At 39.1% G+C, this 18,434-nt stretch overlaps 1 protein-coding gene across 1 annotated transcript in view; it reads left to right on the top strand.

Annotated features, from left to right (window-relative positions):
• Positions 1-17,472, top strand: part of LOC131228967 (cyclic nucleotide-gated ion channel 18-like) — a 48,301-nt gene extending 30,829 nt beyond the window's left edge. Inside the window, exons 4-6 of the mRNA XM_058224808.1 lie at positions 6,704-6,815; positions 14,411-14,647; positions 16,531-17,472. Of these exons, the coding sequence (XP_058080791.1) occupies positions 6,704-6,815; positions 14,411-14,647; positions 16,531-17,304 (1,123 nt within the window). The 3' untranslated portion in view covers positions 17,305-17,472. The remainder of the gene's footprint in view (positions 1-6,703; positions 6,816-14,410; positions 14,648-16,530) is intronic.
• The last annotated feature ends 962 nt before the right edge of the window (positions 17,473-18,434 follow it).

Here is an 18,434-nt window from a genome sequence, read left to right as displayed (position 1 = left end):
TTAGTTCATGAGTTCCCCTAAGATCTGACATATGGATGTTGTTGTTTGGAGTTTGCAATATCTCAAAGTTGTTCCAAGCTAGTGAATCTTGTATAAACGGCATAATCGTCTTCAATTTACAGGTTGTTCTGATGTGAATTGGGCAGACTCTCCTACTGATAGGCAGTCTACAACTAAGAACTGGACATTTTCTAGAGGAAATCTAGTTACACAGAAGATTTTTTTATTTTTTATTTTTTTTATTTTTAAAAGAAGCTTTGTAGCTAGATCTAGTTCTACAACAAAGTATCAAGCTATGGCTCACACCACATGTGAGCCAGTGTAAACTACCAACAGAAGCGAATGAAATGATGGGCAACTGATTTGTAAAGGGTTTAGTCCGTCGATGATACACAAGGATAGGCTTTGAGACAGTTGGAGTAGGAGCATCATTAAGATAATAGATTGGAAGGGGTATAGAGTTGGACTGCACATGCTTCCCCTAACTAGTTAGAGGATTATGTAGAGATATCCCTTCATTGGAAAAGTATGAAATGTCTTCAAAGAAGTTCACAGCAATAGATACATCTCTTATCAGTCGATGGTTATAACATTATACCCCTTTTGAGATTGAGAGTAACTTAAGAAGATCAAGGTGTTCCGTATCCGTTACGATACGACCGTAAAGGCCGATACGTATAGGTAACGGCCATGACCGTTACGCGATACGGGGGTGAAAAGGGGCTATTAGTTTTTTGAGATCATATCAGCCGTTACGGTGGCCGTAAAGGCCGTTAAAGGGCATAAAGACTGTTACTCCCGTAACGGTCGAAAAATGATCACTTTTTTTCTATTTAAATTCATTTTTCTCCTCGTTTTCACTTTTCTCATTCCAAAAACTCTCCTATATCATTGTACAACAAATTTCGACCACTCTTACTATAGCTTTTAAGATTAAAACTATGGATTGAAGTGATTTAAGTGAACAGAATCTCCAAGGGCCTTTTTTTCAAAAAATTGAAAAAGCAGTATTTATGCCTTTTCTGATTTCTATTTCTAATTCTTGATTGTGATGTTTAAACATTAGAGACATAATCATACTAAACAATTCACTGGACAGCCCGATACAACACTCTTACCAAAGAGTGGACCGTTACACTACCATAAACATGTTCAAAACAAAAAATGAATACATATTTGAAATATTTACATTATTCTTGATTTTCTAGATATTTTTTCAGAATTTTTCGGGCAAAAGAACATTTTCAACCGTTATAGGAGTTGTAAAGTTCGTTACGCCCCCGTATCAGTAATGGTGGTGACCGTTACAGCCACCGTTACCGATATGAAATACCTTGAAGAAGATGCACTTTGTGGCCCCAAGGACTTAACTTATCATTACTACCATTAAGATTTTGAACAAAACATGTACATAAAAAAATATTAGGAGGCAAAGGAAAAAGGTTTATCATGCGAATGTAAAATTTCAAATGAAGACTTATGTGACAATAATCGAGATGGAATGTGATTAATCAGAAATACTACAAACAAGACATCATCCCAAAATCATTTAGGAAGATTCATGCCAAGTAAGAGAGCGCGAGTGAATTCAAGAAGGTGACAGTTCTTTCTCTTAATCATGCCGTTTTGCTGAGGGGTTTGTGGACATGAAGTACAGGATAAAATACCATGGTCATGCAAAAAGGATAGAAAGGCATGCAACAAATACTTGTCCCCATTGTCAGAGTGCAAAATTTTGATAGGACATTGAAATTGGGTAACCACCTCATTATAAAATACCTTAAGTATATCAAACATTTCATGCTTAGATTTTAGAAGATAAACTTATGTCATCCATATGCAATTATCAATAAAAGTAACAAAATATTTATACCAAAAAAGAAAGGTAACAAGAGTAAGACCCCAAACATTAGAGTGTGCCAACTTGAATGGTCTGGGTTTCCTCTGAAATGGACTAGGAGGAAAGACAATCCAATGATGTTTGGAGATTTCACAAGTTTCACAACATAAAAAGTTAGGTACAGAAATTGAAGGAAATAAAAGTTTTAACCTAGACAAGGATAGGTGCCCTAAGCAACAATGTCATCTAGACTCTGACTCCTTATCTAAGGACAATGCATTAGATGTTATCACAGGTGCATTATCTAAGAAATAAATGCCTTCATGTTCAAGGCTTCCACCAATCATCTGTTTTGCCTGGAGGTCCTGAAACACATAGTGAGAAGGAAAGAAGTTTACTGAACAATTCAAGGATCTCATAAGAGAACTAATAAATAATAGATTAAGGGGAAAGCTAAGGACATGTAGAACGGATGACAAATGCATGGAGGGAGAAAGCTTGATGGAACCAGTTTCAGATACAGGAGTTTGGTTTCCATTAGTAACAATGACAAAGTGTGACTGGCTAGAAGGAAGATAAGAGCTAAACAAATGGGGCTTACCAGTCATATGAGAGGTGACTCCATATTTAATGACCCAGGCAGAAGGAGAAGAGGACGCACTGAGAACAGTACTTGACTGGGCTACAATGGCTCTAGAAGTGTCAGGAACATCATGAACATGAAGTCGCATTAATGCATCATAGGCCTCACAAGACAAGAGAACAAAATCACTTGAGGAAGACTTCTCTACTACAATCAGCTGTGAAGTCTTCTTGGATGTTGGAACTAGTGGAGGCACAACTAGCTACAGACACACTAGCCCAAGATGGATGGCCAACAAAATCCCAACATCAATCAACAAAGTGATTTGTGCTCCCATAATGTGTACAGAGCCTAGGTCCATCACGTCCTCACCCTTGTCCTCATCCACCGCGGCCATGATTATCATGATCACTGTCAACTGTCAAGGCCCCTGCCTTGGTTACTTGATCCACTATCACATCATTTAACACTTCACATTGGAGCTTTAAAACCATGTTTAAAGGAAGGCCGGTCCCCAGTAACATATGTGGATCTATTAGACGGAACAAAAGTAGGGGTGAATGATGTATCGATCCTTTGACACATGGCATGGATAGCTGTTAGAGGAGGAGGAGGGTACATTACTATAATTTGTTTCTGAACACTGCAATACTTAGAGTTGAGGCCAGAGAGAAATTGCATGATTCTAGTTTCTTCAAGCTGCTTCCATGCATGTTCATAATCCATTGTACAATGGCGAGAGAGAGGGTGATAGAGATCCAACTCATCCACATACCCTGAAGAGCTAAAAAAATACTCCTTTAGAGGTCTTAAATCTTTTTAAAATTTCTCGATGTCTAAGGTCAATTGGAAAATTCTAGATACGTTTTGGGCTTCTGAATACATATCATGCAGGGTGTTCCATATCTTTTTTGCAGATGCTAGAAATATGACGAAATTACTAACAGTGGAATCGATACTGTTAAGCAACCAAGCCATGACTTGGTAGTTCTCCTTGGTCCAAGTCTTGAAATTTCCATCTAAAGGATCTGGAGCTTCATCCAATATGTAAGAAAGTCTATCTCTTCCCCCTAGAAACAATTTCACTGATTGAGCCCATTGTAAATATTGTTACCATTCAATTTTACTATACTAATCAACAAGAGGTGTGATTCTAAAGATCTTACACTGGATACAAAAGAAGTTTTGTCCTCCATAAGGGTCTACCAACACAAAACCCAAGCCACAACAACTACAAGGGAGCACACAAGATGAGAATAGTCACAGATTTGTACGGATCTGGGTTCCAGAGGCAACTTTAAAAGGGAAACACAATAGCCATGATCACAAAGAGACCTGAATCAGCTATGGAGACCTCCCACAACACCAAATTAAACATTTAGACATACGTCATGTGTTCTGGTGTATGTCTGGAGCCCTTAGGACCCAAAACCGGTATAGTCGGACCATGTTATAGGCTCACAATCCTCTGAAATCTTCCTCAAGTCAGAAAAAACTCCATGGGTCATCAAATACAGTAAAATCGACCTTCACTATGAAGAAAGATCAAGAAAACATCCACCGATTAAAAGTAATCGCAAAAACGAGATTTGGAGTTTTTCTATCAAATGTGAAAAACAGTCCAAACATACCTCAAATGAGCTCCAAAAATTCCATAAAATCACCATAAATCTTTTAAAATTGAGCTGCTTCAAACTATGCTCTTCTCGTTTGAAAATAGACCATACAGAATGTACAATGCTGATGTCAGTCATACAGTTGTTGACGTTAGTAGGCTCAAGTAGCACCGGTCAACGTGAAGAGTCCTGCTCTTATACCAAGTTGGTTTAGGCGAATTTAGAGAGTGCGAGGAAGAAAATGAGAGAAGAGAATAGAAGGAAAAGTGTGAGAGGAGAGAGAGAGTGAGAAAAGCTTTCTTGAAGCCCTAACACACCTTTTATTATAATGCTAGAAATACAAATATATGCTCCATAAGAGCACACAACACTATGTACATGCATACACCCAAAAGGAACATAAAAGAAACAATCAACTTTGCATTCTATATACCATGGTTGAGAGAGAGAAGGCCCATGGTCCATAGAGAGGGCCCACGGTCTAGAAATATCTACAGTACCGATATTGCTCATGCATATATCATGGTGGCTGATTTATCTTTAAGATGCCCCTTTTCAAACTCTTAACATTTTTTGGATAATTTTCATGTGGTCTCAAATTCAAGCATAGGGTAAGGCTAAGAACTCATTTTCAATTGGATCTAGGTCTAATTTGGAGATTTGAACACAAAACTTGAGCATGATTCGACGAATTGAAGCAAATGGGAACTTTTAATAGTCATATTTATAATGACAATATATGAATTCTACTTGTGCATATGAAACAAATAAATTGTGAATTTTGCACAGTAAATTGCACTGGCCTTGCTCGTTCTAGTCTTGTATTAAGTTGGGATAACAAGCATGTGTGTGTGTGGCACTCAGTATTTGTGATTGTAATCACACATATGTTGATTTCATAGGCATTTGTGGTGATTCTTGCGGTGTTTGCTTAAAATATGTGAGGGAACCTATTGCAGTAAAAATCCGATTATCCCTTTGAAACTGGTTTTTAAAACCTTGCATGGGATGGCAAGTAGATTGGATCCCTTGTACACATGTTTGGGCATAGCAAAGCTCAAGATTCTATTCATAAAGAGAAGATGTTGCAAAATGGACTTGTGTGTTTGTGAATGCAGTTGAGCAATTGAAGAAGGTATGTAATTAGCACATGAAAGAAATGTGTTAATCTTAACATTTATTTGTCCGTTGTAAAGAGGGGAACTTTGACTAGGGTTGAAGGGCCTGAAAAGAGGGTTTTGGGAAGACCTAAAAGGATTTGAATCAAGGTGATGGGAAAGAATGTAAGGCTTGTTCATTAATTGATGATAGGGCCATAGATGCATGGAAATGATTGGCTGAACGGGATTCGTAAGGCTGACCCTGAATAGCTGGGACCAGGCTATGATGATGATGATTCATTTGGCCAATACTAAGGGAATGTCAGTGGAGATGTCTTAATTGAAGTCCAAACTCAAAAGAGAGCATTAGAACGGAAAGTTAAAACACGCCACATATGGATGAGTCTCCCAGTAAACGTGGAGAATGGATTTTTATCTAACGAAAGCGGTATTGAATAGCATTCTAGATAATAGAATGTGGTAGCATTCAAGGAATTTTGTGAAGAAATAACCATGGTTGTGGATTATACGTATGATCTCTAGCCAGTTGCTCTGATCCGTTGTAGGTGGTGGATCATCTCTTGTCATTTGTGGGCTATTATCTTTTACTTTCTCATGGTACATTCAATTATTAAGGTTCATGGAAAAGGGAACTCTGTAGCCATCTTAGAATTGTATTATGGGCATTGACAGATATCACTATGGGTGTACAACCTGAGATGCATCATCTCTTGTACAAAGGATTGATGGTCCCCTCTTGAATGAATTAGGTGGCAACTGTTAGGTCACGCTGATTCACAAGTTATAAATGAGTGGGTGGTATGCTTTATTAGTTGTTAGATAGCTCATGGATGATCCAATAGAAGAATAACTGCTTTAACTTCTTACTTATTGTCTATGGCACATCATACTTCTTTTAAATTGTTGGCTCCTCGGATTAAAGTTGACAAGTAAATGAATGTGAGAAACAATGCAAGTACTGCATACAGAGAAACAAAGTGACATGGCAATGTGGACTGGGAAACAAAAGGGAACTGTAGATGAAGCATGTAGGTAAATGTTGAGTTAGTGTAAGTGAAATTCTAAGAAGAAAAGCATGTAATGAAGAGGACGGATTCCCTTCTGTACATTTTTGTGCTAATGTCCTGAGATAGTACGTATCAGACAATATATATCATATCAGATGATAATTTGATCCATGATGTTTTTGCATATATTCGGTAATGAATCCCTCAATTGATCTAGCTTCTAATTACCTTTCCCTAGCAAAACTTTAAAACTGAATCTCTTAGCCATGTTGCTTATTAATGATGTTATCATGCACACCGGAAATGAATTTATTTTGCTTGTTGGGAAGTGGAAGAGATTTTTCCCCCCCTTTTCTGATCAGTAAATATGGAGAGGAGATTAGTGAGATTAGTTGAGAAAAGCACTTCTTGGAGATGTTTCTTGTGTTTCCCAACTTTTTCCTAATTATTTTTTCTCTGTATACAAATGAATATCTAATCAGAAAAGGCTCATTTAGCATTCGTTGCTAATGCATATTGCCCTTGTTTTTGTTCAGTGCATATGGACAGCAATTGCAGACGAGCACTTACATTGGTGAGACATCGTTTTGCATTCTTATATGCATTCTGGGTCTAGTTATCTTCGCACACCTAATTGGTAACATGCAGGTAACCTTTGTGCTTTCTTTCTTTAACACTAATTCACAGTGCGAGTTTGCGGGGTGCCCAGCCTTAAATTTTATACAAGCTCCTAACCTCTATATCATCATTATCATAGCCTTACCCTAGCTATTTGGCGTTGGTTTACAATCCTGTTTCGCCGATCAATTCTAGGGTCTTATCTTCAGTAAGGGAACGAAACTTTGTATCTTTTCTCATACCTCTACCCAAGTCCTTTTAGGTCTTGCTTTCATCCTGTTTTTAGGCCCTTCAAGCCATCTTGCACATGACTGAACCATCTCAATTTTCTCTCCAACATTTCCTCTCTTATTGGCACTATTCCTTGGTTCCTTGCTTTGCATGAATTCTGACCTTTCTAGTCTTCACAAACACCCATCTCAACATCCTCATCTCGTCCACAATCAGTATCTGTTCATGCTTGTTTCTAAATGCCCAACACTGACCCATTAGCCAGTCCAATAGCTGCCTGTGTAAAATTTTCCTTAAGAATCATAGGCATTCATTCACAACACTCCAGACTCCAGAGGCACATTTTGACCTCATCCACTTAGCTCTAATTCTGTTGGAAGCATCCTCATCAATCTCACCGTCCTTTTGAATTATAGAACCAAATTGATGTAAGAGATCTCTTTGAAGGATCTCTTGACCATCAGTTTTAACTAAAACCTTGCCTCTATAACTATTCCTACTAAAGTTGCATTCCAAATACTCCGCCTTGGCTGTATTAATTTTAATCCTAGACTTTAGAGCCTTCCTCCCATCTCCAGTTTAGCATTTTCCCTGTCTCTTCAACCATCACCACGTCATCCACAAACAACATGCAATGGACCTAGGGCTGTCAATGGGTCAGGTCCTATAGTAACCAGGTTCAGGTCTTGCCGGGTTTGGCTCCTTTCAGGTCCAAGTCTGGTTCTCCAAGACCCAGACCCAGATCAGATTGGGTTTGGATGATCCATCAGGCATTTGGATCTAAGTCTTGAGATTGGTATGGGACAAATACGAGCATTTACATGGTTGGGCCCACCCAATAAATGGATTAGATCAAACACACATGTGCCACTTTGTTACATGCATGGTGTATAAGTAGGCTCTTTTACATATTTCTGGGTTGGGAAACCTCATTTCTTTTGGTAAAATGATCAGAATATATTAAACATTTATTAATTTTCCGACCTGGACCCAACGAGGCCTGACCTGACTTTGACTGGGTCCATCACATGGACCCAACTAGACCCAAAATTTAACCATCTACAAAAGGTGAGACCTGAACCCAACCAGATTTCTTAATGAGTCCAATAAATGGGACCTGGACACATTAAAAACTAATCGGTTCCATCGGGTACCCGTGGGCCCGTGTACGTTCATCCCTAAATGGACTTCATCATGTACTCCAGCAGTTAAGGGCTTAATGCTGATCCTTGATGAATATTGGTGAGGGCATCGTACAGTTCAATCAGACACCAACCAGGAACACAACAATGAGAGAAAAATAACATGCAAGTGAAGGAAACTCAAAAGAAATAAACATATGCTTCCTCTGTGCAACTCAGCATGGAAAAAGTGCGTATGTAAAGGTAAATCAAAAGGAGGGTGAAAGTCCCTCCCTCTCTCTCTCTCTCTCTCTCTCTCTCTCTCTCTCTCTCTCTATTAACAGTATCTTTAATAAAGATTTGTTAAAGATGTCCACCTCTCTTGCAAGAGAGCCTTAAATAGCCTAAACGTTAGCTTAAAATCATAAGCAATCATTCAAAATAGCAGCTTGTTTGTAAATCAACCAATTGCACAATAGCTTATGATCCCAGCCGATAAGCTCAAAATCCAAGCAACCAATAAACAGACAATAACCAAACTGAATAAGATACTGTATACATAAATGACCAGATTAGTTAGGCCTGTGGACCCATTGTTAAGGATGGAGTTGTCCTCTCAGGTCGAATGGGCGACCCTCATGCAATCCATTACAACTCCGGACCTTTGAATGGTCTGATGGCCAACTGCTCGACAATTGCTGATGCAGAAAACTTAGCAGCGATGTGGGCTGCATCAAACTCCCTGTGTTGGGAGAAACTTGCGCTGGAGTTTAATTCCCTGTGAGTCCTTATAGCAACATAGTCATCGTACCTTCCACCGCAATATATTGCTTCATTCATGCCAGAAATTTGTTGTGTAATCTGCTCTCCTTTGATGAGTGCCAGCTTGATGTATGTATTTTCCCTGGGATTGGGTATAACGATCCTTGTTGGAATTTTCCTTGGTATTGCCTTTTCCTTGACAAGCTTGGGCCAATCAATGGTTATGTTCTCATGAACATTTCCGTCGATCGATGTGCCAATTTCTTCGGGCTCCATAATTTTATTTTTTAAAAAAAAAGGGTCCGAGTCAAGATCTAAATCTCCAGCAATTCTATCATGCATATCTTGATATTCAAGAGTTTGCTCAAGTGGGCTCAACCAATTGTTGAATCCTTTTGCCTTAAAACCACCATGAATTTTCAAGTATCTCAATCTTGATACCAAAATCAACATGACTTGGAAAATCACCCCATTCACATGGCTCATGATATTGAATGCGGTTTTGGAAAGGGTCGATATTGCCAGACTTCCGTCCCACACTCCTTTGTAGTGGAGCCTCATGTTGCTTTAAGTGTTGGGTTAGTTTTTCTATTTGCCTTCCTAGGAATGTGTTTGCTTCTTACGGATCCAACTGGATCTTCCACTATGGTGCCTGTGATGCCATATCCTCACTCCTATATAAGTTGACAACATAGTTGAATCAACATGCCACTGGAAGACCCTGCTTTAATACCAAATGGTGGATCATTGGACAGTTCAACTGAACTCTGTCTAGGAACACATCAACAAGTGAGCAAAGGTTCGAAAGAAAAACCCACACTTCCGTAGAGCAACTCAGTTTGGAAAATGCATGTATCCAAAGATAAATTGAGAGAAGGTGTAAGCAATGTTTGAAATATTGGTATCGTGTCTTGTATCGCACCCTTGGGATATGGATACACGTCGATTATCGCATGGGATATATCGGTTGTATCGTGTAACATATCACTATTGTTGGAAACATGGGGAAACATTGGGAAATTAGTCAAAATTTTCAATGAAACTTTAGTGATTGTTAAAAAAGACATCAATACACACTTATAAATCAAAATATTATTTTTATTTTTATTTTTTTTAAAAAAACGAGTGTACATAATAGGTTTTCTTTCTGAGAAATTGGGAAATTTTGATTTTTTCAATTTTCCACAACTCAACCCATCTCCTACAAATCTCGAAATCGAAGCTCCCAATCCATGATTTTTCATGAAAAACATGACAAATCATGGATTTGTAACAATTTGACACTGATTTAACATGATTTGCAGGGAAAAAAAAAAAAAGGATCGAAAATGCTCACCGGATCGAACATGTAGGATCCCACTATTTGCACATTTTGTATCGCACGGATGAGTTACAAGATATATCGTGGGGTATATTGGCCGATACTTAAAGCATTAGGTGTAAGTGCCTCGATCTTCTCTCTTTTAACAATAGCTTCAATAAAGATTAACAAAAGATATCCACCTCATTCCCAAATAGAGCCTTAAATAGCCTCAAATTAGCTTATGTCCTAATCAATCATTTGTAATAGTTTCTTAGATATGAAGCAACTAATCAAATGGTAGTTTAAAATCCAAGCAAGCCATAAACAACTAATAACCAAACAATATAAGAAAGAGTACTAAATGACTCCATTAGTTGGTCCGTGGGATCCATTGATAAGGGCTGGAGCAGTCCTCTCGGGTCAAAGACAATAACCCTAATGCAATCCATTACCAATCCAGGCCTTTGGATGATCCCATTGCCGGACGTTTGACTATCTACATTGCAAAAAATTCAGCCCTAATGTCAGCTGCATCAAAGACCCATTGTTACCAAAATCTCATCCTTCTCCCCACATATGATTTTCTCTAACCCTCATAAATGTCTAATTATGTCAATATATCCTCTTGGGATCCCATTCCTTCACCTACCCCATAATTTCCTAGTAATTCAAATGCTTTCTCCAGATCTGTAAAATCTGTCTTGATTTTTCTTTATATATTTCCATCAATTTTCTAAGTTAATATTGTTGATCTCCCTAGCATGAAACCAAACTGATTTTCTGATATCCCTCTTTCTTGTCTTAATCTTTGTTCCACCACCCTCTCCTAGAGCTCATAGTGTGAGTCATAAGTTTGATCCCTTGATGGTCGGTGCAGCTTCATGCATTTCGCTGATCCACCAATCTACCTACTATGTGGTTGATGTGCTTGATTACTGAAAGTTGTTACATGTGCATTTTCTGTAGTGTGATGCAATCGATTACTAGCCTTTTGTTATATTTTAAATATGTTATCTTGTTAGCACTCAAAATGCACCATGCCTCTAATGCCAAAAGTGCAAAGGCCTAACATTGTTATTGGGTACCTTGTTGGTTGTGACCAACTTAGCCGTGCTACACTTAAATCCAGTAATGCATGTATTTCTACTTGCTCACACTCTTCCACCCTTCTAACCATCATTCACTCAACCAGGTATTCATTGAACATAAATTAATTAAAATGAAAGTACTCACCATTCGTAGCTCGAAAAATTCTTCGGTGTTGTCACATGATTGAATAAAACACCAAATATTGGGCGAAATTAGAAAGGTAAGGAGAAAAGTTAGTGATGCCTAAATAAATTAGAGCAACTAATTCTAGAGAAACAAGTTCTTAAAGAGAACCTCAAAATAAACTTCTTCTTTAATTCAACAATCCATGTTTTTGTTCATATTTATGGTTGTATATTTACATAAACCTGACCCAAGAAAGAATTCTATTAGCTCTCACAAGCCTTTTCGGAAAGAGTATGATGCAGGACACATGATTTAATCCTAGCATGCAACATGGAGATTATGAAAGAGTTCGTAAAGTAATTCAATTAATAAAAGATGCTAACCCACTTCGTAATTAAGAGTAAATAATAGGAAATAAAATTTGATTTAACCTAAATCACATGCCCGCATGCTAAGAAATCACATAAATCAATTAAAACTAGGCCTGACGGAAGGATAAAACTTCCAATTTAGCATTGGCACATTCCACACTCAAGGGGCTGACTTGTAAGTTCTATGATTAGGGTTAGGAAGGGAAAAAATGGAAAATGGAAAATTAGGGTTCATGGGAATTTGGGGAAAAGATAAAATTAGTAATAAATTGGGTGAATTGGTTAAGGGGATTGATGGATTTAGGTATTGGTAGAGGGGAATTAAGGTTTTGGATGAGGGGAAGTTAGGGATTTTGGAGTTTTCAATGGTTAATTTCGGTTGGGGTTGAAGTTGGATGATGAAAAGTTGAAGACAAAGATGATTTGGATGGTTTTGAATAGCAAGGGAAGAAAAGAGATGAAGTTTTCTGGAAAATACCTCTTTTTGATAGAAAGGAAGAGATAAGGAAGATGATAGATGGAAGCCTCGCATCTCCGTTGAATGGGGAATGGAATCATACCACACCCAAGCTCCAAATCACATGGAGTATTCTTCAAATCACATGAATAATAGAAAATATAAAGCTTTTTTTTTTCTTTCAAAATAATGGTATTAGGGCTTCACACACTCCATTTTCTCTTTTGTAGTCTCATAAAAGATCTTTTACAAAAAGGCACTCTCAGATAAGATTCTCAACATAAAGACTTAATAAAATAAAAGTTGTTCCTAACTCCCTAATGTTAACACAAATATAAGTTATACCAAAAATAACAAAGCATGTAAATGATATAAACAACTAAACTATTTCGTGGCCCATGGGGGTCTATGATCAAGATGTCTGATGATGATGATCCAACGGTCCGATCATTGTGTCCATCAAGCTTCTATATGCAACACACATGCATCTTTCCAATGTGGGGTTTTCAAAGATGCATGAACATATACGTGGGGTCTTCAACGTGATTAAGAATGTGAATTGGGGCAAGTGGGCCCCATGTAATGGTCGTCTACTCATAAGGAGATTGGCTCAACCCTTTAGTATGGTGCTTGGATGTCCCCATCAGAGTCCAAACCAATTTTGATTCCCCATGTGCTAGCCATATGGCCGTGGGCCCATGAATAGGTTGTATACACTCTCTATGGTTGTGTACAATTCCAAAATAAGAATTGAATGATGCATGCAGTAATTAGATGCCATTGGAGTATTATATCTCTCAAAGTACAAAATGAGCTATTGTAGACAACTATAGGGTCCAAATTTGCTGTGCGATTGTACATAAACTTTATTTCAAGCAAGTGCTTGATATATCTGGACATTTAGTGGCACTCTAGATCTGTTTTTCAACTAATCTCTTGAAAGATGACCCATATGGCCACTGTTATACAACCTTGTAGCTGTATATGTTGTAAGCTAGCTATACAAGCCATAATCATGCATACAGGTGACATCTAGAAGCTGATATCTGCATCTGGATGGACACTGGACCCTACAGTCCAATCGGTTCCTTAGTGTGGGCCATCCTATTGGATTTATGGGACCCACTGTCCAAACGGGTAACTTCTTGAACAAGAACTGTCACATCTAGTCAGGATAGACTGATGCATCCAAGCCACACATACATGTAGGGGGTCAATCCTAATCATACTAGGGACAGATCTTGTTCTAAAACTCATCCGATTGGACTGTGGGGAGTGAGGCCCACAAAGCCAATTGGATGGTCCAAAACCCACTGGACTTTGGGGTCCATCATCATCAAAGCCTGAATCTTGTTCCACCATTCCACACTATCAAGGGCAACCTTCAGTTACTCCTTTCTTACTACCTCCATCCATCCATCACCATTTGGTTGTATAAGAGTATGCATACAGCTGATCTATGAAGAGACTTAGTTGAAATACAAGTCTAGTGTGGAGCACTAAATGTCCATGGATAACAATTAAGTTCTTTTTTTTGCTTTCTCATTTTATTAATTTTATTTTGGGATATAACTGAAGATGTCAATTAAGGTTACAAACAACAGAAGCAAATCTGTGCCACATGATTGTATACAACAACCCAATAGGTTCATTTCTAGGTTTTGTTTTAAGTATGCGTTGCTCTGCCATTAGTTGCATCTCTCCTTTCTTTCTTGTTGAATAAGTTAGAAGATTCCAAGACTTTGCTTTGACAATCTACTATTTGGCCTTCCATTCAGTCATATGGCCATTGCATAATGTGCAGTGATTGCAGCTTCATATAGTTTTAATCCTGTATTTTTACCGCATCTCACATATTCACTGATGACTTCTGGAAATGGGACCAAAGTATTTTACTCACCTTCCTTTATCATGTTGATCAACTCAGTAGATTATATCTGTCGAATGAATTTCAGAAACAAATGTTTTCTTCTACCATGATTGGATCTTGTGAAATAACTCACTGTGCTTCCTTATAGCACCAAGTTCTGAGGCTTTATTTGCTGCTTTTCTTAAAATGATGTTGTTGTTGTTGTCATTTGAAGAATGTGCGTCCTTGCAGTACTGGATTTCCCTAACCCCATATCGAGTACTGTGATGAATTGTCCATATGTTTCCTTTTGAAGACCTATTTGCAATCTATGACTGTGAGAATTGAAGAGTGGAGAATTAGACGAAGAGATACAGAGGAGTGGATGAGGCACCGCCAACTACCTCCGGATTTACAAGAACGCATCCGCCGGTTCGATCAATATAAATGGCTTGCCACAAGAGGAGTAGATGAGGAATCTATCTTGCTTTCTTTGCCTTTGGACCTCCGCCGTGACATTCAACACCATCTTTGCCTGGCTCTCGTTCGTCGTGTAGGTCCCTACCGATGTCCTTCACTCTGTGATGAAATGAGAGTTTGTAAAATGTGCTTGGTTTTCAGTAGAGCTGGACACCAAGCCGATCTGAGCTGAGCTGTGCCAGGCTCAACTCGGTTCGGCCAGCAGCTTACCTTAGCTCGAATTCTGCTCAGCTCGGCTCAGTCAGCAGCTCATGCCGAGCTTGAGCCGAGTTTGAGTTTTCAGAGGCGTTTTTATATATATATATATATATATATATATATATGGGAAAAGGTACTATGCGCTCGACCTCACGATTAGCTACCGTGAGGTCGAGCTGTGTGGGCCCCACTGTGATGCGTGTCGACCATCAACACCGTGCATTTGATGGGTACCCTCTAAATTATGGGATATCCCAAAAATCAGCCGTATACGGAACTCAGGTGGGCCATACCATCTAAAATCATGTGAAACACCGTTAAAACATATAAAAGCACTTGGTGGGGCTCACCTGGGCTTTGAATGCTGCTGAAACTTGGTCTGAACCCTCATGCAAGTGGGACACACATAATGGATGGGCTGGATTTGCAAACCACATCTCGGTGGGCCCCGAAAACTGATTATGAATGTTTTAATGGTGCACGGCCCCTCCCCACTTCTGTATGTGGTGTGGCCCACACAAGTAACGGATTGACTTGATTTTTGAGACCTAGGCCCACGATGGAATGACGCATCTGACTGATGGGTTAGATGTTCGAAACGCATCACGGTGGGGCCCACACAGCTCGACCTCATGGGACGGACACATGAGGTCGAGCGCATAGTACCTTTTCCCTATATATATATATATATATATAAAGGTGTGTGTGTGTGTAATTCACCAAGGTATATAAATTGAGCCGAATCGAGTCGAGCTTGACTTGAAATTGTTTTGAGCTCAATTAAACAGCTCGGCTCGGCTCGGCTTGAACCCAGCTTTCGTGCCAAGCCGAGCCGAGTCTAGCTTATCCGAGCAGATATGCCAAGTCAAGCGAGTTAACCGAGCTAGCTCGGTTCGTGTCCAGCTCTAGTTTTCAGCTGTTAAAAGTGGGGCCTATGGTTCACCGGTCCAACTGTTGGTACAATGGGCCCCAAATTGGAAAGCCACTTTGAGTTCTAACCTTCAATTGGTGGTTTGCTAATAGACGGTTAAGAAAAGAATACAGCAACTGTCCACATTCAACCAAAAAAAATGTCAGAGATTCAAGGGATTTTTACCTCGAAGTTCCTCTCAAGTTTTCATTTTACCAAATATGCCTCCGGTAATCAAAATTCCCAAGAAGTACTTTTTGAAAGAATATTTACCAAAATATCCTTCATTTTTTCCCTTTAAAAAGTGGTCAAGTCAAGAATTGTGGGGGCAATGTGGTATGTGTATGACATCTCCACCCGTCCAACATATGAACCCCACCATGATAATCAGACAAACCAAAAATCTGGCCAATCAAATTATCAAATGGGATGCATGTGAGTTTGGATTTTTTGGGTGGTGCACATTGTTTTTTATGATGTGGCCCACCTTATGATTGGATCATGTAGATCTTCGATTTGTATGATTATCATGGTGTGTTGCATTTGTTGGACGAATTGGATGTGGACCCGGTAGTTGTTAGCTTTACCACGTATTCAAGAAAGTAAATGAAGAGGACATTTTAATCATTCCATACCTAGAAAAGCACCTCCTGGAGGGCCGGAATAGTGATTAGTGGAGGTGCAAAACCGGACTTACCTAGGAACTTTGTGGAAAATATCCCAAGATTCAAAGGCTAGACTCTTCTATTGAATCATGAACCAGTAATTTGTGGTGACAAGAGAAAAGATGCAGGCCACTACAAATAATAATAATAATAATAATAATAATCCTTTTTCTGTATTTTCAGGTCCCGTTCTTCTCACAAATGGATGATCAGCTCCTGGACGCCATATGTGAACGTCTAGTGTCATCCTTGAGTACCCAAGACACCTACATTGTCCGTGAGGGCGACCCGGTCACTGAGATGCTCTTCATCATCAGAGGACAGCTAGAAAGTTCCACCACCAATGGCGGGAGAAGTGGATTCTTCAATTCCACCACCCTCAGGCCGGGCGACTTCTGTGGGGAGGAGCTGCTGACATGGGCATTGATGCCCAACTCAACCCTCAACCTGCCTACCTCAACCCGGACTGTCCGTGCCCTCAAAGAAGTTGAGGCGTTCGCACTCCGGGCTGAAGATCTCAAGTTCGTCGCCAGCCAGTTCAAGCGCCTTCACAGCAAGAAGCTCCAGCATGCCTTCAGGTACTATTCACACCAATGGCGAACTTGGGGTGCTTGCTTTATGCAGGCTGCCTGGCGGAGGTACAAGAAGCGGCAGCTTGCAAAGGAGCTCATGAAGCAGGAGAGCTCATTCTACATGCCACTTCTGGATTCCAGCCAATCGAGTTACTATGATGATGATGTGCCATTGGACGAGGATTCTCACGACTCCACAATCGAAAACCAAAATAACTTCCAGCTCGGAGCTACGATACTGGCTTCCAAGTTTGCCAAGAATACAAAGAGAGGGATGAATCAGAAGATCAAGGGAAGCGGCCCGTCATCCACCAGCTTGAAAATGCCGAAGCTTCTGAAGCCGGTTGAACCAGATTTTTCCGTAGACGCTGAGGATGATGTGTGAGGAATGTTTCATGCCCGATACTGGAATTCCTGAGGGGCTCTAAGGACAGCTAAGTTATAGGATCGTTATAGCATTTATATTACTGTATGATAACCTATGTACGTACATTTATCTCATTTCATTTCATTTTTTTCATAACAAAATTGAGCTGTTTGCTTGTTGATGTTACTGCCAGTGTGATAAATATAGTCGAGATTTCGTAAATATTATCACGATATTATCGTGACATTTTGATCAAATGATTTCATCATGAAAATTTCAAAATCACGCCAGTTTTTTATTTCTTGCAATTTTATCGAGAAATTATTGCAGTTTTTTTTTTTTTAAATTATTTTTTTTTAATTTTTTATAATGATTTTGAAAGCTAAAATGAATCATTTTTTACATGTATTTTTTAAACTTTAATATGATTTATCAATCTATGATAAACATTTTTTATTTATATTTATATTTTTGGCTGTCCCTCATCTTATGTGGGGCCCATTGCACATATAGTTTGGATCATGAAAATATGACCCTTGATCCAAAGGCTTAAGTCATGGGCATATCATATAACAATAGGTCAAGGTGTATTTGGTTAAACCTCATGAGCATTCGAATTTGGTAGAAGCGGGAAAGACAGTAAGTCCCTGGACCACTGAAGTGAAATTGTAGCCTGTCGGTTGGGCCACATGGATCCGGCGTAGAACCTACTTAAAAGAGGTAGGGCCTACACTGGATAGATCATGGAAGAGTAATTGATCCTAACCATTTGAAAAAGTGATGTAGAGCGGGTCGCGGACAGTTTCATGGCCAAGATGGATCAGAAAAGGCCCAGTCGACGACAAAAGTCATCAAGACCGCCCATGCCGAATTTGCGAGATTCCATCAGATCGATGGTCAAATTCGATGTTTATTTCTGTTTTTACTATTTTTAATAAGTTATAGTTTGATTATAACTCTTCATCCGTTGGGCTTTAGGAGTTGTGTCCAACATGAAAAGTGTTTAGAAAAATTAGGAGAATAACGTGGTTAAGCCACATAGGATACTTACGATAAATAGAAATTTATTATTTATAATAAGTTACGAATTTAAGGGAGTTTTAGTTATAGTTTAATTCCCAAACTTATTCCAAGTCTGAGTATCCCTA

The sequence above is a fragment of the Magnolia sinica genome, chromosome 16 (genome assembly GCF_029962835.1).
Source record: "Magnolia sinica isolate HGM2019 chromosome 16, MsV1, whole genome shotgun sequence".
NCBI lineage: Eukaryota > Viridiplantae > Streptophyta > Magnoliopsida > Magnoliales > Magnoliaceae > Magnolia > Magnolia sinica.
Note: the sequence above shows the minus strand (reverse complement) of the source record. Positions and strands in the feature narration are given on the sequence as shown.